This window comes from Cyprinus carpio, chromosome B5 (assembly GCF_018340385.1).
Source record: "Cyprinus carpio isolate SPL01 chromosome B5, ASM1834038v1, whole genome shotgun sequence".
Classification (NCBI taxonomy): Eukaryota; Metazoa; Chordata; class Actinopteri; order Cypriniformes; family Cyprinidae; genus Cyprinus; species Cyprinus carpio.
The window spans coordinates 16082960-16105517 of NC_056601.1; the positions used below are offsets into that span (position 1 = coordinate 16082960).

General features: G+C 36.3%; 1 protein-coding gene across 1 annotated transcript in view; it reads right to left on the minus strand.

Moving 5' to 3' along the window:
- edil3a (EGF-like repeats and discoidin I-like domains 3a) overlaps positions 1-22558 on the minus strand; it is a 155727-nt gene that overhangs the window by 23792 nt on the left and 109377 nt on the right. The window contains 3 exon segments of the mRNA XM_042724613.1: positions 6868-7052; positions 7475-7619; positions 8344-8499. Coding sequence (XP_042580547.1) covers positions 6868-7052; positions 7475-7619; positions 8344-8499 — 486 coding nt within the window.

The window sequence follows — 22558 nt, forward strand, 5'->3', positions numbered from 1 at the left end:
GAAATCAGAGTAAAACGGTAACATTGTGACATACAGCGGGTAAAATAAATATTGAACGCGTCACCATTGTTTTAGTAAATGTATTTCTAAAGATGCTGTTGACATGAAATTTTCACCAGATGTTGATAACAACCCAAGTAATCCATACATACAAAGAAAACAAAACAAATAAGTTAAGAAATTAAGTAAAATGGAATGACACAGGGAAAAAGTCATTTTTGAACTACTGAAATGTATTTAATACTTTGTACAAAAGCCTTTTTTTTTGGTAATGACAACTTCAAGATGCTACCTGTATGCATTGTATGCATTGCATGAATTGCTCAGGGGGGCTTCCACACAAACTTTCTTCAAATCTCGAAGGTTCTGTGGGCCTCTTCTATGAACTCGGATCTTTAGTTCTTATTTTCTGTTGGATTCAAGTCAGGTGATTGGCTGGGCCATTCTAGCAGCTTTATTTTCTTTCTCTGAAACCAATCGAGAGTTTCCTTGGCTGTGTTGGGGATCATTGTCTTGCTGAAATGTCCACTTGTTTCATCTTCATCATCCTGGTACAGAAGGTGTTGGGACAGGATTGCTTTCTAATTACTAATAGATTTCAGCTGGTGTCTTGGCTTTCCATGCCTTTTTGCACCTACCTTTCTTCATGTGTTCAATACTTTTTCTCTGTGTCATTCCATTTTATTACACACAACTTAAATTCTGAACTTATTTGTTTTGTTTTCTTTGTATGTATGGATTACTTAGGTTGTTACTGACATCTGCACTCTCAGATAAAAAGGTACGGAAGCTTTTACTGGGGTGGTACCTTTTCAAAAGGCACATCTTTATACCTAAAGAGTCCATATTGGTACCTTAAATGTACAAACAGTACATAGAGAGTACATATTAGTACCTGAAAAGTTCAAAAGTGTACCTTTTGAAAAAGTACCACCCCAGTGACAGCTTCTGTCCTTTCTTCCTGAGAGTGTGGTAAAAATTTCATGTCAAGAGCACCTTTATAAATATATTTTATATATTTATTATACGTGTTCAATACTTATTTTAGCTGCTGTATTATTACAACTTAAATTAACTTTCCTATTTAAATATTTTAAAGTCACTTATTCCTGTGATAGCAAAGGTGAATTTTTCAGCAGTCTTTACTCCAGTCTTCAGTGTCACATGATCCTTCAGAAAACATAATACCTGTATGCTGATTTGCTGCTCAATAAATATATCTTATTATTACGAATGTTGAAAACCGCTTCTTAATGTTTTTAGTGACCCCTAACTTTTGAATGTTACCGTATCTAACAATGTCTCCTATATTGTAATCATCTGATGAAATTAGCATGTAACAGTTAATCTAAAGTGACCCCAGGCCAAATGAAATACAAAGTCAGATTCTTGTGAGGCTGCAGTAAAAAGGGAACAATTCAAAATACATACTGTATGTGACCTCTTACAAAACTTACATGATGCTAACATACTTCTACTTGACTTAAAATTAAATCAATTATGTTGCAATATGTCTGTGAAATGATACTTTCAAGCTAACATACTGTATGAAGTCATGCTTCTTTTACATCTATGTTAGTATGAAGTCTTTCTACTGAAAAGAAAGACCCCTCTAGAGGGAAATGATAAATGTGGTCTTAATAATAAGAAGAGCTTGAGACAGAGATAACAGGCTATTAAAGGTTATAAATGCATTTAAATACAGACACCTAAACCAAAACCACAAAAAAACAAAAAACATCAACAATTAACAAATAACTAAACACATGAATAAGCTTCAATCAATAGTTTTACAGTGGGTACGGAAAGTATTCAAACCCCCTTATATTTTTCACTCTTATTTATAAAACAACCAAATTCCAAAATCATTTAACCTCATTTAATCCACAAACAACCCACACACAAAAACACATAATTACAGAAAAAAAAATACTACTTGACATTTTTGCAGATTTATTAAAAAAGAAAAACTAAAATATCACATGGTCCTAAGTATTCAGACCCTTTGCTGTGACACTCATATATTTAACTCAGGTGCTGTCCATTTCTTCTGATCATCCTTGAGATGGTTCTACACCTTCATTTGAGTCCAGCTGTGTTTGATTATACTGATTGGACTTGAAACGGAAAGCCACACACCTGTCTATATAAGACCTTACAGCTCACAGTGCATGTCAGAGCAAATGAGAATCATGAGGTCAAAGGAACTGCCTGAAGAGCTCAGAGACAGAATTGTGGCAAGGCACAGATCTGTCCAAGGTTACAAAAAAAAATTCTGCTGCACTTAAGGTTCCTAAGAGCACCGTGGCCTCCATAATCCTTAAATGGAAGACGTTTGGGATGACCAGAACCCTTCCTAGAGCTGGCCGTCTGGCCAAACTAAGCTATCGGGGGAGAAGAGCCTTGGTGAGAGAGGTAAAGAAGAACCCAAAGATCACTGTGGCTGAGCTACCAATCGGGGCTTTATGGCAGAGTGGCCTGACGGAAGCCTCTCCTCAGTGCAAGACACATAAAAGCACACCTGAAGGACTCCAATATGGTGAGAAATAAGAATCTCTGGTCTGATGAGACCAAGATAGAACTTTCTGGCCTTAATTCTAAGCGGTATGTGTGGAGAAAACCAGGCACTGCTCATCACCTGTCCAATACAGTCCCAGCAGTGAAGCATGGTGGTGGCAGCATCATGCTGTGGGTTTTTTTTTCAGCTGCAGGGACAGGACGACTGGTTGCAATCGAAGGAAAGATGAATGCAGCCAATTACAGGAATATCCTGGATGAAAACTTTCTCCAGAGTGCTCGGGACCTCAGACTGGGCCGAAGGTTCACCTTCCAACAAGACAATGACCCTAAGCACACAGCTAAAATAACGAAGGAGTGGCTTCACAACAACTCCGTGACTGTTCATGAATTGCCCAGCCAGAGCCCTAACTTAAACCCATTTGAGCATCTCTGGAGAGACCTGAAAATGGCTGTCCACCAACGTTTACCATCCAACCTGTCATGGCAGAGGATCCCCAAATCCAGGTGTGAAAAACATGTTGCATCTTTCCCAAAAAGACTTATGGCTGTATTAGATCAAAAGGGTGCTTCTACTAAATACTGAGCAAAGGGTCTGAATACTTAGGACCATGTGATATTTCAGTTTTTCTTTTTTAATAAATGTGCAAACATGTCAACAATTCTGTGTTTTTCTGTCAATATGGGGTGATGTGTGTAGATTAATGAGGAAAAAAATGAACTTAAATGATTTTAGCAAATGGCTGCAATATAACAAAGAGTGAAAAATTTAAGGGGGTCTCAATACTTTCCATACCCACTATATATTGTATCGTCATTGTGGATTTGATTATATTAATGGTCAACCATACGTAGACCAATCTTGTACCATTATCTTTTCCAAATTCTATTCAAATTTGTCTGTGCTTAAAATCAGATGTTGCAATGTGATTCATTTTGGAGCCATGGGTTGATTCAAGTCTTACTGAATTTTTTTTTTGAAATGTCTATATGGAGAAAATTAAAGGGCTCATATGATGCTGCTTAAAAGAACATTATTTTGTGTATTTGGTGTAATGAAATGTGTTTATGGACCTAGAGTGAGCCGCGGACTAGGGGTCATATGATGCTGCTAAAAAGAACATTATTTTGTGTATTTGGTGTAATGAAATGTGTTTATGGGCCTAGAGTGAGCCGCGGCCGGCTTGAGTGAGCAGAGGCGGGCAGCTTGAGAACGGTGTGGCAGGCGGATTCTACAAAGGAGCGTACCTTGGTCTTGCAGCAACCACATGTGACGACCCTGGGATGGACTCTGCTTCATCCACTGTGAAAGCCGATTCAGCGCTCCACAGTGCAAAGTTGATGTATTTCCTCAGCGACCAGCACGGATCAGCTCCAGGCATGACGAAGGGGCGCGGACGAGTGTTAACTTTTATAAAGTATATCTCTTTGAATTTGAGACTTTACTCTTTGCAACTTCACAGATCTTCTTTATTCACCAAGAGCTTGTAACACTCCAAAGAGAAAGGAAAATTTGAAATTGCATCATATGACCCCTTTAAAGGGAAAAATCCTTCTAGAACCCAGGCTGCTGGAAAAGCGAATATCTCGGTTGCACTCTATCATATTGCTTGTCAAGGCTTTGCAGAAAGTTTTTTGTTCTCAATTCAGAAATTTTCCACGGACCCCCTGGCTATTTGAGATGGACCCCAGTTAGAGAAATGCTGACTTAGATGAAAGTTCCAATAAATTCTAGTCCTCATCTTTACTGAGGAAAACCACTGCTAAAATTACTCAAACTGTCCATGTATATAGTCCGTAATGAGCAGACTTAAGATCCATAATGAATGTAAATGGTCTTTCTCATGCCTGCCTGGTGAAGGCTAAAAATTCTCTCTGTGGGACTGAGGTCACATCTCTGTTTGAGTAGTGGCAAAGACACAGGAAACCACAAATGAAGACACTAAATCGATTCATTACACACAAAGAGGAGGGAGAGGAAGAAGTTAAAAAGGCAATTTTTCAAAATTCGATGGGAGAAAAGCCATAGACCCAGATAGGCTAGAAGATGGGCGTCTCCTCGCTGTCTCTTGGTCGACTCTGCATGTTTGGAAGCAATCAACAGAAACTTCAAAAGGCCTTCTTTCTGTGGAGTATGTCCAAACAGAGGAAAAAGAGTTGACTTGCAGTGTGTTTGTAGGGCTGGTGAGTGATTGGTTCATTCAAACAGCTCCAAAACCTGTCAATGGGATTTATATGCATTTTAATGTGAGTGGTTTGTTTGACCTTAGAAGTCCCTGGAAAAGCAGCATAATTTGTTTTTTTGATTGGTTAATGGAGGGAAACTTTGCGATAGATGTAAAAGATAAAGTTGTTTGTGACCCCCGCCTGTATTTTAATTCGCTAAAACAAACTGCCCGGCCATTTAAGACTTTGTTTGCATCAAGTTCCTAAGCCAGCCTAATGAATGTAGGCAAATGAACTTTTCACTTCAAGTCTTAGTCAATATTGACGTGTGCATGTGGCATGTAAAATGTCTGCTTGACTGAACATGTCAGCATACACAGACCAAAACATTTAACAGACTGAAAGTACCAAGATCATTAAAAAGTTCCAAATAAAACGCTGAGAGTAACAGCAGCTTTGTTTTCACCAAAATCAATGGACATACAAATAAATGACTCCCAATCGAAACGTGCACTTAAAAGCAACTGAGACACTGACAACCTGATGATTTTGATGCAGTTTGACTGAGCACATCACTGGCAGATCCTTGAGATGTGCTCCGTTTGGTCAAAACATCTCTGATGTCAATGCAGTTTGTGAGGCAATTCTTACTTCTGCAGCACTGCAATTGTCTTGATTAATTAGAATACTTAATTTGTCATTAAGCTTGATTAATTCCATTAATCTATTAAGACTAAAGTCATTCTTTGATGCCACTGGTATTGATTATTCCATTGGGGCAGCCACTGCAGAAGCTCACAGTTCACCATGGCAACTAACGTTTGAAATGTGTAAAACAATCCAGACAATATCACATACCCCACATCACAATAAACATTGTATTAATCACTTAAAACACCATAAGATATAAAAAAATACACATATGATAACACACTCCCCACCATCAAATAAACTTCATGTTTCCCAAAAAAAAAAAATCCCAAAAAAAAAAAATGGCACAGCCTACCTATTACAGAGCTGTCTATCAAATGTAACAAGAGAAATTATATCAAAGGGGTGGGGGTTCTGCTAGAAAGTTATAATGTTAAGTGTTGTGTTGGAGAACAACTCAACTGTGACCCAGTGGAAATAGAACCTGCTATTCTGAATGAAGAAATTATATGTGCGATGCAGCAATTATCAAACAACAAGGCCCTTGGGTTTGATTGTATCCAAGCGGAATTGCTAAGCCCAATCATAGAAACAGAACTACCTGATTTGCAGGCTGGTTTCTGCCGAGGTCGTGGCACATGTGACCACATAGCAAATTTGCGATAGATCATCGGAAAATGCAATGAATTTCAAAAAGGTATCTATATGTGTTTCATTGACTACAGTAAGGTCTTTGATTGTGTTGAACATTATAAGCTATGAAAGTTACTTTGGGAATATCACCTCATCTGACTCAGTTGATAAGATTGCTATACACAGATCAAGAAGCCGTTGTTCGAACACAGTATGGTGACACAGAATGTTTTAGAATTGAAAGGGGTGCAAGGGGGTGTATTCTCTCCCCCTTTCTTTTTAATCTTTATGCTGACGTGATCATGAGGAATTCATGTCTGGAAGATTGAGAAAAAAAAAACTGATCAAAGGAGGATAGGCACCTTCGAGTTATGGTGCTGGAGAAGGCTCTTGAGGATACCATGGATAACATATTAAAACATTTCATAATAAGCCAAATTAATAGATTATAATAAATTTATATGAAAAGTAATTTTACAGCCAGGCTTAAAGTGAAATATGTTTGAATATGAACTGATAACAGTGGTATTATAATGCTTGGCTGAATGAAGGCAAATAGCTCTTGCCTGATGCCTGAGTAAGGTGATCGGTTACCTTAATGAACAGTGAGTGTGAGAGCAAGTGAGCAAGAGGCTCTAGGGAGAAGGGATAACTGGGATTTCGTTGAAACTTTGATTCCAGGAGCTAAACAGTAGGAATCACGACAAAGCTTTAAACTTTGTTGAGGTTCTGTGTTAGGGATCATCTGAACTGAATGTTGTTTAATGTACACCTCTGTGCTGCAGTGATCATTTCATAACAGCACATTTAAACTTTACATTTAATCATTCACAGCCAGTAACAGTCACAATAATAGTAGATTGACCCTAAGCATATGAGGACATTTATAATAAACCCTACCTGCAACCACTGGGACTGGTCACTGTGTCCAGACGTCCAGGCATTGACCTTGCCTTGTTTATCCAGTCTTGCTTTCCCAGGTTCCCAGGTGAACATGTCCATGTTAAGAGTTCTGAAGATGCTGGAGGCTGTGATTTGGTAGTCCTGAATGTGACCAGACTTCATCCCCATTGGCTCCGAACATCCTGAATAATTCAAAGGCATGTCATTAACCTAATATTACACTAAAACCAATTTACATGCTGTTACACAATAATGTAGGCTGGTTAGTATTATTTATTTTATTTTTTTTGCAAGGAATACAGGCTAACTATGACTTGTGTTTAGTTTCAACTTACACAATGAAGCAAGAATAATAAATAAATGTATTGTTTAGTAACTACTGGCACAATCTGACTAACAGAAAAAAAAAAAAAAATCTTTATTGTATAGCTGTATAAAATAAATCCCCTGAACTGGCTAGGAGAAAAGGAAAATATGGCTTCAACCATGTTGTGCTGTGCTTTATTGACAGTCTGGACAATGTTTCAGAGATATAACACACTTCTAAAGTCCCCTTTGGACTTGCTCTCAGAAAGATGTATTGCTACCTATTGAGGTGACTCACCAGTGAGCTCACAACCCAGGAGCTCCATGCGAAGAGTGCAGTGTCTCCTGCACACCTGCGGGTAGATCCTAACATACTGAGCCTCGATAGGAGGGGTGAAGGAGTTGGCAAATGGAGTGTTGTTATCAATATTCCCACGGAAGATCTGGAGGGAGAACGTGGGGAGATTTCACAAGACAAGAGAGCACAGAGAAGGTCAACACTTCTGCATCACACTCACCCCAATTTATTATACTGGTTTTTAATCAAAAGAGTATTTACTAACACCAAATTGAAGTCATTTATGAAAAACTAAAGATTTAAAAACTCAAAAAAAATATAATAAACTGCAACAAAGCAAAAATTCATAAAAGTAAAAATCATTAATTAAAATAAAGCAAAAAAGAAAAAAAAAAAAAAAAAAAAATGTTTTAAGTTTGTTTTTTGTTAATGTTTTAAATAAGCTTAGGTTCTGAACAAATGAAATCAAATAAAAAAATAGAACCGATGACAAGTATGCAAAACAGATTTAAAAGAAAATACTGATCACAATTTAGTATGTAAATATTTAATTGTCATTATCACTGTTGTTTAGAATAAGAATACATAATACTATTATACTATTTTTAATAAAAATAATTTCCCTAATAACAAAACAGTGTCTGAAATGATCAAAGTAGCAACTACTCAAAGTCATTAGAAGAAATCTGGACACTCTCTAATAGTAAAAAAAGATGGCATCAGAGATGATGGACGCTGTATGTCATTTGAGGCCCCGACAGCTCTCATCAATCCCCTCAGAATACAGCTCGAAAAGGTGGAGGGAGAAGCAAAAGCACATGCTGAGTGACTGATGTGGCTCTTTTTCGCTAATTAAAAAAATGCCTCACTATATCTTCATCCGTGCCCTTGACTTTGTACGTCCTCCAGGTCTTTCCGTCATCACTGTAGGCCACTTTGTACGACTTAACATATTCTGGGCTCCCGATGCGCTTGGCTCCTTGGGTTATCACTCCTGTGACCCGCATCCTCCTCTGTAGGTTAATCTGAGAGAGAACAAAAGAGAGAGGAAGAGATGCAGAAAGAAAGAGAGAGATAGAAATAATCTTATTTAGTGTTATCTTAGTATTATTTATAAATAAATGTTTGTAATTTTTTTTTTTTTTTTTTCAGTTTTAGTGAAATTAGTACTTGCAACATAAGACAAGCCAAGACGTGTAATTACACAATAAAGAAATATAATAGCAACATGCTATGTCCGCTGATAATCACAGACAAGCTAAAACAACACCACAACACATTTTGCATGTGCAATTGTTTTTATATTTAAATTTAATGGACAAATATGTAAATAAAGAAAAATCAAAGAAGTGCCCCAAAAACTATTTTCAAATTGCCGGTGACTTTGTCTGTTTTTGGTCCAAAAAACACGCAGAACCGCCGAACACTGAGCAACACTGAGGATAACACTCATTTGCTTTGTCTCAGAATAAGTCAGTGTTTTTGAACAAATCTTTGAATAAAATGATTTGCTGACTCACCTGTGAAGACACCACTATTGGCGCAACAATGTAACTTGCAGAAAGAGATGCTGAAAACCCCTTATCATTTAACCATTTAGTGACTTAAGGTGCAGTTTTCAGCATTATCTTCCTGGTAAAAAAAAAAAAAAGGCATTGTTCACTGACAACAGTGAAGCACTGTTCACACAGAATTGAACTATTTTTAAATTGTGGTTTGTTCAGGAGTATGTATGCTTTGGAAATATTTGTAGTTATAGCACTTGCATATCATTGCTCTTTTGTTGATTTTGATTGCTTCCATTGTCCTCATTTGTAAGTCGCTTTGGATAAAAGCATCTGTTAAATGACAATGTAAATGAAAGTAAAATGTATTATTCATCCTTATTATATGTAAATATAAAACAATGTTGCATTAATTTATATATAAACCTCTCTGTGAATGTCTCCTGCACAATTTGAAATCATTATAGGTTGCATTCTGAAATTACACACAATGAAATGTAATTATTAAGAAGCTTGAAAAACATTTTGTAACTATAGTTTTGTAGTTTTGTATGCTAACTTTTGTAATCATATTTGGCTGCATACAACAAATGAAAGTAAAATTCATTAAATTCAGATAAAAAGCTTGCACTGATATATATATATATATATATATATATATATATATATATATATATATATATATATATATATATATATATATATATATATATATATATATATATATATATATACTAAAAAAGGAACCTGAAGATGATACCAGTTTTTTTTTTTTCATTTAACTTCCATTAACATAATTGCACTTGCAATTTGCAATAAACAAGATGTTTGTAATGTATCAATGTAATGTATTAATTGATCAATTCCCAACATGTTTTTCCAGAGACTTTCCAACATGACTAGAATGATGTTTAAACAAAACTTTTCTTTCAGTGATGATTATATTACAGTCAAGGCTGATGGTAGTCTGCATTCTAAAGAACAATGTAAACTAAGATCAATTACTGCTCTGGAGTTTTGCACCTGTGAAGTTCTGAAGATAGAAACAGATATGGTGAAGAAAAACAACATCTCAGAGGGCGACAGTGACTTCTGGCTGTCATGGAACAAGTGGGATGAATTTATAGACTGGTGTGATGAGGAGAAGCCAGCTCCAGAGATAAGAGTTGAGAAGCAGAGGAGCTATTGAAGACTGATTCAACAAGAACGGACGAGAACTGTCAGTGCCCAACATTGCCAAAAGGGTATTTTCTCTTCGTGAGCAAATATTCTAAGCCTGATGCCAGTGAAGCTTCTACATTTATTTGGGATGAGAAGGTGGACTGGATGACATACTTGCCGTTGACTCCTTCATTGACAAGAAAAGCAAGAAGGCAGTGAAAACCACAGGCTCATCAGGCATCCAACCTCAAGTGCGAGGTGAACACCGGCAAGACAAACTCAGCTTTGAATGCTAGGAGTGGATTGATAACTCCGACTGAGGTGGAGAGAGGCAGCACCACAGCAGTGAAGCAGTGAATAAAAATGTTTTCTTCTTTTGTCTTAACATTTCACTGAATGAAAGTATGAATTCATGTTTTTTTTATGCCTTCAACCGGGTGACATTCAGGTAAGTAACATTATTCAAATCATGAAGCTTTTTCACTTTTCTCAACTTTCTTGCTCTTGCCTTTGAAGTAATAGACGACCTACAGATAACTCAATATTTTTTGTGATTTTGTTGATAATTAGACAATGCTAATAATAATAATAATAATAATAATAATTATCATTGTTGTTGTTATTATTATTATATGGTGATTTGGTATATAATCACAAAATTTGGGGTCAAATTTTGCAGCCCTACATACCAGCACAGCAAATGTGGGGTGTAAAAAAAAAAAAAAAAAAAAGCATTTTATATCACATTTGCAATTTTTATCAGAAAAATACCAATTAGATTTTTTCCCCAAATCTTGCAGCTCTACTTCAGTAGTCAACCGAAAGCACTTTACAAAATCCTCTAACCATAAACTGTGTTCCCGTGTAGCTGTGTGACATTAATATATTGACCTGTAGCGGCCATGTGAATTTGTAATTATGCAGAACTGAAAATAAAGTGGGCCCAGAGCACTTTACTCACACAAAGCACGTACACCAGCCGAGGAGTTTATTTAGAGCATTCACACACACACCTAAATTATTGCAAACAACCCTAAAACTAATCAGGTGTTGGCCAGACGCTATGACAGAAACCATATGCGAGTAGGATAGGACTGTTTTTGCACTGTTTATGACAATGCAAATGGTGATGGACATATGGAGGCTTTTAGTTCTTGGACATTCAGAAATCTCTGCTCTCACACAACCTCTTCATCAGTGCAGAAACGACAGCAGAGAGCACTTTTACTGCAAGAAGAGAGTCATTTATATAAGGTAAACAATGACTAGCCGACAAGTCAACCGCTCTTGCAGACCAGTAGTCATGGAAGCCCTATAGCCAGAATTTCCATTTAGACAACCTGCCAAAAACTGTTTCTAGACCTTTTCAGTTCTTGATTTCATAGTCAGTCGTTCTGAAATACACCGCTGGCTGTTAAAGTCAAGCCCTGTTTCATTATACATTCCTAGAAAGCCCAAGAAAAGAGAGAAAACTCTAGGAAGAGATCTGGCTGATTAAGTTTTGTCATACATCCACAGAGCATCCTTTGAATTTTGGAACATATTGTGTTTGACAAACTACGCTGTAACATCACATGCATATCCGCATAGCTTTGCAGTTTATCTTTAAAGTAGGGCTCTACCGCAAAAATACAAAGCTGACCTACGTAAAATAGGACATGTCCCTCACTGAAAACAAAATTGCATATACAGATTTTTGTTGTTGTTGTTGTTTTTGTTATTTGTTTTGTAATATGAATGATTCTTTCAGGACTGCACTGATTCTACTTGAGATGCATTTTCAGTATTTTAGCAAGTATTTTGAGCTCTGCACATTGAAGAGCTACAGGCCTCTGGTTTTAAAGTAGGCCACACAACCTGACAGCCTTCTGGGAGTAACTTATTTTTGTAGCTAGCCTGTAGAATATCAAAGATTTATTTTTTATTTTATTCCTGAACTTTTTCTAAAACATAACAGGTAAACTGCAAGCAGAACAGATCACACATGGACTGCTTTCATAACCTGTGTTCACAGAAAAAATAAAATTAAATAAACAAAATTCTTAGGTAGATAAATATAAATGTCATTTTCTTGTAACATACTCCAATAAACTTCAATAATTAGCAATGCTACTAACCGGACTACTTAGGTTTTAAATTATAGAATTATATAATTATTTCTAGGTTTCCTGGGACTGATGTATCTGATGGAAACAGACAGTAATTTTTATTTTGCAGCAATTTGGCTCTGTCCGAAACATTGCCTGTTATATCTTATTTACATTACTGCATTTAGAACGTGTAAATTTTTTGAACATTCTATTTATTGTGGCTTTCTTTATTGTGAAAGGAGATAGACGTAAAGGCAAACAAGAGTATGCATTCATTGGGTTAGGTATCGTTTGAATTGTATCATAGGGTTGGGTATCGTTTGAATTGTATCAATTCCGCATTCCAATATCAAACATATTTATTTTGTATCTCTTTTTGCAAATAATTTAATTGCTGCTGAATACCGTGAATAAAAATAAGCTGGCTACATAAAAACTGGACTTGATTAAGAGCTGTTTGTGTGCAAAATAGAGCTGTATGTTTCTTCAGAAATGGAGGCTTTTTTATAGAGGTTGTAGTTCTCTCACAATTCTGAAGAAAAAAATATTAGACAACTAAAAAAATCTCATGAAATTTATGAATGGAATGATTCAATGACTCACTCAAGATTTACTTGTTTCATTAATGGGTGAATCAGTGTTTTTGAATGAATCTCTTGAATAAATGATTCAAAGGCAAATACATTTGTATCAGCCCCTTTTCACCAGCTAAAAAAAAAAATGCACACAGGAATTGATAGGTGGAACTGAAAAATTATTTTTACAACAAGTATCAGATTCCTGATCTTAAGTATCTGATTCTGGAATTGGAATTGATTTTCCATGCCCAACCTTAATTGCTGAGAAAGTAAAAGTGAAATTTGAACAGTAAACACCAAAGAAACCTACTGTGTCATTCAACTTCCACTCACATGAAATCATCTTGACACGATGTCAATCTGTCATCGTGTTGCCACGATGTCAATCAACCTGCATCATGTATTCAGTCCACTGTGCAAACAAATCAATAATCCACATTCAAGTGTGTGCTACACTGTGACTGTTGTGCAAATATATTTATGTGCCATTTTTGGCACATTGATGCAGCTTCTATGCAGAGTAAAATGGCTCTAGACAGACAAGTTAACATAATTGGCTCATCACTTCACCCCATCTTCACTTCGTGCTACCGTTGTCAGTTCGCTCTTCCACAGCAGGGCACATCCTCAATGCCAAGCCAAACTGTTGTGTGGGTCACGACTCAGTGCAGCACAGCTCTGGTACAACAGACACTATCACTCAAATTTAAGTGCTTAGTGGGAGAACAAGAAAAAAAGTCTAAGATAAGATTGTTAAACAGTGATTCTCTTCTGCTTTTGCCTAAGGACCTAGAATTTTCATTGGACATCAGGTGGTAACCCGACAACACTACAAATGTGTTTTATTGGATTTAATTAAGTACCAAATGCCCTCAAAACATTAAATTGATTAGTAAAAAAAACAAACAAACAAAACAAAAATATATTTATTATTATTATTTTGCTTATAATTATTTTTTCTTACAATTCAATAAAATCAACATTCAAGTGTGTGATCAAGTGTGTGTAAATACATTTACTGTATGTTGACGCTGTGCAGCATTTAACACTATGAGTCAATCGTTTGCCACATTGATGCAGCTTCTATGCAGAATAAAATGGCTCTAGACAAACAATTTTAACCATAACGTCATCCTAACTTCACCTCGTGCTACCATTGTCAGTTTGCTCTTCCACAGCAGGGCACATCCTCAATGTTAGCATTAATCTGAAGTACAACTGAACCTGCTGTGGTGGGAAGGACGTGCCCACAGGGACGTGTAGGTCACAAATCTCTGGTCCAACAAACACTATCACTCAAATTTAAGTGCTTAGTGGGAGAACTAGAGATAGAAAAAGCAAAAATCTAAGATAAGATTATGTAAAACATTGATTCTCATCTGCTTTTGCTCCAGGACCTATAGAATTTTCATTGGACATCAGGCCCCCCCCCACCCCCTTTATTTTTTTGCTATTCTAACCATGCATGATTATATGGTTTGTTACATTTTATATTTGGCAACCAGCATTGTTTCCTTTCCCTGCTGTGACCCTATATCAGAGCAAACCTGCCAGCCATTGTTGGGGTCATGACCCACCATTTGAGAAGCACTGATGTAGCAAATGCATGCAGTAGAATGCAAAAGGCTAAATTAAAATGAAGAAGTTTCAAATCTGCTCCCTCCTACACACTCCACACTTCCAGCATGCAACAGAAAGAGAGAAGCACTAATGTCCTTCTTGCACGGCTTCATGACAGGGGGGAGACCGAGAGCAATATGGAAATGAGCACATACTGATCCTCGACTCACAGCCTGTGTTACTGCCATCTGAACACATACACATGAATTAATGCATACACTTACGCACATATGGCACAACCCCATCCATCACACTCTACATATGTACACATAAACCACTATCGTTGAGCAAAGAGGTGATCTGCACGTAATGAGCCTTTCAAAATAACTCCCACACTATTTCTCTAACTAATGGACAAACGCTTGGAGACCCAAGACTAAGTTAAGGCATTTAGTCAGCCTTCAAACAGCGAGTGAGAGCAGTCAGTCAAGTCTTTGTTTTCCCCAGAGGTAAAAAGCTGTCTGAGAGGTTCCTGAGGGACGGGGCGTGGAGTGAAGCTGAGTGCTCAGTGTGAGAAAGGGAAGAGAAAGACAGCTCAAGCTTGTAGACAGACAGCCATGAAATGGGGGAAAAGTAATAGTCATAATACAGGGTTTAAAATGATTTGTTATCACTGAGTGGGGAGTGTGTGTGTGTGTGTGTGTGTGTGTGTGCAATTGTCTGTGATTTTGAGTGTCCACACAAAACATCAAATTAACTTGCTTCACAGTCAGCTACACTTGATGACAGCTAATTCACCATCCTACTGTGTGTGAGCAATGGGCTAGGATTTTGAGGGGCCACACAAATCACTAGCTGAATTAGTTCTCCTAGCCTTCTCTCTGAAGATGTATCAAAAACTCACTAAACCGCTGACAGCGGCTACAGCACAAGCTGGGAGAACACGTCAAATTTTTGAAAGAACAATCACTTTCTGAATTTCTGAGATAACAAAGTTAACACTTCACATTATGGTTCCCTTTGTAAAGGGCTTATGAAGGTGTTCATAAATGACTAATAACTCATTTACAAATGCTTTATAAACCATTGATAAGCAGTTATAAATGCATGGATAAAAAGGGTGATTTTAATGCAATTCCTATCAAACAGTGAACCATTTTGTTAACTCCTGTTGTATAAATGCTTAATAAATATATTAATACTTATTTAATTCAAAACCAGATTCTTTATTTATTTTATGATGCAGCAAAATCGATTATTATGGTGAGACTGAAGGTTGTTGTATTTATGGTTTTCACATTAAATTCTCATGAGTCATGTTACTTTTCTTACTGCTTAGCAGAAGCTACCCTGTCTCTTACCCTTTATACTCTGCAAAAGTTCATGATGCCTATCCACAGCAATGGTTAAAAATCTAAATCTAGTAATGATTAAAAATCTTTTATCAAGATGAAATTATCAAACTTTATTTTGGGGGAAAAAAAATCAGTATTATTTACCTGTGAACCTTAATGTAGGGTGAACCATTTATTCATGAATAATAGATGCTAGTAACCTATGAAAGTGAACAGCTGTGAACCATTTATTAATGAGTTATAAACATTAATAACCTGTGAAAGTGGACCTTAATGTAATAATATATATGTATGTATATGTATATAAATAAATAAATAAATAAAAACAAAAACAGGTATCACCACATGGTTAATTAATGCAGTATACGTAATTTTAGAAGAAGAAGAAAGAAAAAAAAAAACAATATTTAGTTCCACATAAAGTTACTGTGATATAAAATTACTCCTACTGTGGTATAATATTCTGGTCACATAGCCCACCCATAATGTTAATTATAGACCAATAAATCTCAATCTATTGTTTCATAGACTCGCACAAGACAAAAACAGGGGTGACCAATTAAAGCCGCGTGACTAAAAGGCCATGACTGGGTGATATTTCATGCTCATAATGGCCACAGATGCTGGAATCACTTCATCTAATGGAGATGCACACTGGCGCCATGTGTGGAGGGGCCACTGGAAACATCTGGCACAGCAATATTTGTCAATTTTGAGGAAATTGATTCGGTTGCAGACTGCGGACATAAAATGTCTGTAATACCCAAAGGACATTTATCAGCCTGACACCCAATCACGCAAGAGTCATTTACCAATCATGATCTCAATTCTCCAGCCACTGACAGGGTTTTTAAGTTGTTGTGGTGGGTGGTAGGAGCACAAACAGACACACAGCCAGACACACACACCACTGCAGACTGCACTGATTTCAGTAATAAAACATATCTGCCTTCATGAACACATTAGAGGTCAGTTTAAAAACACCTAAAACATGAGTTTATTTATTTAATTAGTCAATGTGTAGACTAAATAAATGTTATTGGCACCACATTATATCTACACTGTAAATGCAAATTTTGAAATGCAAAAAAATAAAATAAATAAATAAATAATAATATATATATATATATATATATATATATATATATACTGAAAGATCATGTGACATATATATATATTTCTGAAAGATCATGTGATACTGAAGACTAAGGAAATGGCTGCTGAAGATTCAGCTTTGTAATCTGGCAACAAATTAAATTAAGTGATGCAATATGTTCATCATTCAATGTGTAGACTAAATAAATTTTATTGGCACCACATTATATCTACACTGTAAATGCAAATTTTGAAATGCAAAAAAAAAAATATTTCTGAAAGATCATGTGACACTGAAGACTAAAGAAATGGCTGCTGAAGATTCAGCTTTGCCATTACAGGAACAAAAAAGGAAATAATAATATAATAATATTTATTACTGTTTTTGCTGTATTTTTGTTCAAATAAATGCAGCCTGGGTGAGCATAAGAGACTTTCAACAAATTAAGCAAATACAATTAAACAATCTGCTGAGTCACTAAAAACAATAACTTCTTGCAGGAGTGAACTCCACCACTTCAAAAGTGGTTAACCAGCCTATTAAGCCTATACTATGACACAATCTGCTGAGTCACGCACAGCCATAATTATCCCACCTCAAACATTCAGGCTTTCTGCTACAGTGAGCACTTTTTTAAAGATATCACAATGTGCTACCTTTTTTACCAACCGTATTATTCCTCAGGATTTAGTCACTGGTGTCTGCAGGGATAATCTGTAGATAAAAAAAGGACTCTTTCTCTCTCTTTCTCTCTCTCTCTCTCTCTCTCTATATATATATTATTCTTTTTTTTTTTTTTTTTTCTATGAGAGACATGCTGCAAAGCAGAAACTACATTTACTGCTGTGTATTTAAACCTTTTAGTGTCGGATGGAGAACATATTTTAACTTTTTTTTCCCTTTGGTCTAACAAAGGTTTTTAGACCAATGTGCTATTAAAAGTTGACTGCAGGAAGCCGAGTCTGATTGAAACACCAACAAAGGAAGAAGAACTGAGACTAACATGTAGTTAAGGTTGCCATTATTCATGCCTGAATCCATATGACTCCAGTCGTAGTTCATGATAGCTCTTCACTAGTTCATGATTAGTTAACCCCTTTAATAATCATTAGTACATGATGATTTAAGTATTAATTTAGGCATCAGTACATGATTATTCATGTACCCTTATTGTGAAGTGTTACTTATTTGTGTAAAAATGTAAGGAGTAAAGTAAAAAGTCAGAAAAAATATAAAAAATAGTGAAGTAAATTACTGCTACCAGAAAAATCTACGTAAGTACAGTAACAAAGTATTTGTACTTTGTTACTTCCCATCTCTGACTGTGAGAAAGAGGCCAGATAGCTATATGGCATAGGCAAGTGGGTTAACTGACTGGAGTAAGTGAATTTCTATTTTGGGCTCTTTAGCTAGGTTGAGTTTGGGTCAAACTCATAGACCGAAGCATGACAGAGGCCACATAAGGACCAGAGCAGCTCTGGTCCACCCAGACTGACAGCTACAGAACATACTATTAGTTTAGAGAAAATAAAAGAAAAACTGAATTTTTAGCAGTTTTTAGCTGGAATTTATTTATTCCAGTCTTCAATGTCACGTGAACCGTCATAAATCATTCTAATATACTAATTTGGTGTATAAGAAACATTTCTTATTATTGAAATCAATGTTGAAATCAGTCATGCCATTTAATATATTTTTTTTATAGAAACCATGATGCACCAAAAAAAAATATATATGATGAATAGAATGTTTGAAATAACAACATTTATTTGAAATAGAAATCTTATGGAAATATCTTTCTTCTTTATCTTTATGCATTTAGCAGACGCTTTTATCCAAAGCGACTTACAGTGCATTCAGGCTATCAATTTTTACCTATCATGTGTTCCCGGGGAATCGAACCCCCAACCTTGCGCTTGTTAACGCAATGCTCTACCACTTGAGTATAGAAGTATTCTGTAACATTATACAAGTATTTATTGTTACCTTTGATCATTTTAAAGCATGCTAGCAAATATTAGCTTCTTAAAAATACATAAATAAATCTGACGCCAAATGCTTGAACCGTAGTATTGCTTAATTGAAATAGGTTCATTAATTCCAAAAAAAAAAAATAAACATGATAATTGGTTCATTCTGTGTGGTTTTGTATTACCTATGAAATTTTCCTCTTATATTTACCATAAGACTTTTTGAAACAGTGTTGTATAATGTTATACTGTATGTGCTTGGCTAACAATAATCTAGAGAGCATTATGTCTTTGCAGAATAAACACAGAGACATCCCACACACAAACCACAATTACTCAATAACCACATACTGTACATATAAGCACTCATGCAGTTAACGCCACATGATTTAAAGTATCTGCAAACACAACGAATAATACAGTAAACTGTAAAACAGTGAACAATAAAGCATAGTTTGCTGGGAACCCTAGCCCACAGTCTCCAGTACCACCGATATCACCTTCATCTTTTAAAGTTCACTTACAACTCAGCTGCATTGTTATTGTAGAGTTAACTAGGCTGTATAGAATGGTCAAATACAGTCTCATAAATACTAAGGAAAGAGGGGGAAAAAATCATTATACTCAATGAATTTTAAGAATAGGTACAGGGGTCAATTCAGTTTCACCAAGGTGGCCACTTGCAGATTTCTGGCCTTGACACAGTTAAAGGAGTGTGAGGTTGGCAATGAGTGTTATTGGTAATGTGGTTAATAGACTCAGAATAGACCTTGATATACTTGACGTAGTCGTGTAGCTGCAATATTTGAAAAGATAAACTGAGGATAACGACATAAAATTGACTCAGGCAGGTTACACTAAAATGTGCCTGGCAAGGATAAGTGCTGATATTTTCTAATGAAAGCCTTGGATGTTACAGTAGAGAACTTAAATGAATGGTGAGATCCAGGATATTGTGGAGACGTGACAAATCCTGATCCCCCTCAAGAAATGAAATAAATAAAAGAATAAAGCATGCTGCTGAGTATTCCACTTCCTTCACGTCCAAAAGTGCCAAAACCTCACACATTAAACCACAATCTTCTTAAAAAAATTTCCCAAAAGAAACACAAACACAATTTCACAAAACAAATAAACACAAACGAAAAAGCTACAAAGTGCTACTGACAAATCTGCTGCTCCTCACAGAAATCCATGTTTACCTCTGGCTCTTTTCTCTATATTTTACAAACTAATACACCTGTAAGAATTTTAATAAAGAAATTAATACTTTTATTAAGCAAGGATGTACTACATTGATCAAAAGTAATAGTAAAGAACCTTATTTTATTACTTCATCCCTACATCTGCTACTGTCAGTCTTGGGAATTTATAGCTCAGTGGATATGCATGGATCAACAGCTTAATCCTAATGATGAACTGAGGTAGAAATGACTGGAAAGGATGACAGTGAAGAAAAAGGATGTTAATTAAGGATTTAACGAGAGAAAATAGAGCTGAAGAGAGGTCATGTGGCAAGCCTCTAATTTAAATGACTAGAGCTGAAGAGAGGTCATGTGGCAACTACCACAGCATATCGCCTTAAGCCAATCTGATGTTTCTAACACACCTCTCTGTGTTCTAACCCAGCAGCTCCACAGCACCAAAAGCTTCATCCCAAGAGGCATCATTAAAGTCAAACAATAGTACCTAAATTTTACTAGTGATTTTTCCCTTTTTTAATCTCCATCTATAATCCTCACTCTTTACCTGCGAGCAGCTACTGGTGCACAAACAGTGGTTAACTTGTTACACTCACAAGCATGCAAACATAACCTCACCTCTTTACACACACAATACTTCAAAAACACCCCACCTCTTTACAGAGGTCATAGTTTTAAACGGTATCTTTGTTTTCTCTTTGCAAAAGTATTAGTCACTTCAAACGTTATGCACTTGAGGCTACTCATCGTAAAACAATACCAAAAAAAACTGAAACATCCAACCACAGTCACTCTCTCCATTACAAACAAAATTCACTCTGCTGAAGAAACTGCATTGCTTGAGGCTACAAAGCGTTTACGGGTTTGGAACGATATGGGGGAAAGTGATCCATCCACTGTGATTTCATCTGCAGTATTCCTTTAATCAAATGCACTTTGTTGAAGAAACTGCATATGAATGCTAAAACATGTACCTTTTTTGGTCTTCATTCAAAGAAATCCCAGGATTGATACATCAAGATGTAATCCTGCCATCGCCATCAATAGTGTTCTCTGTTTTGAGTTCCTTTGTCTGGTATGGGTCTGTGAATGGACTACCTGCTTTTTCAAACACCCTTGGATGATATTGACAGAGTCTCCAGCACTGGATGGACTTTGTGGTCTCCTCAATTTTGATCCCTAGAGTAGCACCGTAACACTTAGATCCTACTAAAAAACTCATTTTTTCCCTCTAGTTTTAGTTGCTGGTGTGTTCAGGGGCGTGTTTAGATTTTTTGGGGCCCATGTTATGTTTTAGTTGCTGGCCCTAACAGAAGAGGTACTTACACTAATCAAGAGCCACACAATTTAGATCAAGAGGTACTTTTATGTACCCCTCGGTATGAATGGCTCATTAGATCCAGGGGCAAAAATCAATGTGCACATAGTATCACAGTTAGAAATTAAATTAGGGGGGGGGGTATTTGTGAGACACATACCTAAATCAGCTCCCATCATCACTCATAATTTACAGCTCACAAAATAACTATGGAATAAAACTATATTAAAAAACTTCATACATACAACATCTTCATCCCAACATCAGCATATCTTCCCTCGATCTGTGCAAGTAAGTCCTGGTATTTTATCTATAAAGGGATATGTAAAAATCCATCTTTTTTCTGTAATCTATTACCTACGCATAAAATCCATCTTTTTTCTTAAGTACTTTACTTATGGGTAACACGTATTTAATGTGAATTTAATAAAAACATTGTAAGTTACTTATTATAATGCTTTCATTGTAAAGAAAGGAAGGCATTTGCATTTAGATTATCAACCACATTTTAATGATACTTTGATCTATTGCAAGCTTAAGCACTGGCAGGAAAAAATCAGTGAAGTTTGCCTATAATCAATGAGAGACTGTCAGACACTGTGCAAATGTCGCCTCTAATTTAAATGACTGCAGCTTCAGAGAGGTCAGCACACACACTGACCAAACCTCTGTGTGTTTCCAGTAAGGACTATTTCTAACGCTCTCTGTGTTGGACCCAGCAGCTTCATAAGCTCAACAGAATTCATCCCAAGAGTGATTGGTTAATGTCGCACACTCTGCAGAAATACGTAAAAAGAAGATATGATCCAACATAAGCAGATATAAATTCCCTGCCGCAATTTTAGCTCATTCTCCACCTTTAATTTTCGCTCTTGACAGTGTGAGAAACAAACGGTAAACAAATATGGTTAAATACACTGACGCTTTTCATAGTCTGACAAGTGAGCATGCCCTGTCAATTTCTGGCTTCAGCGCCAGAGCAGCTGATGATAATCACACCAGCTGATGATAATCACACCGGTCACACTATGCTATCGCATCAAACTACCAGATATTTCAGGCTCGCTTTCGTCTTTTTCCACTGTGATTGTCTGCATTATCAATCAAATGCACTCTGCTGAAGAAACTGCATATGAATACTAAACTGTGATTGTCTGAATAACAAACAAAATTAACCCTCCTAAAAAAACTCCTAATAAAAACAATCCCCCATAAAAATACACGTGGTGCCTAAACAAACTACTGGGTG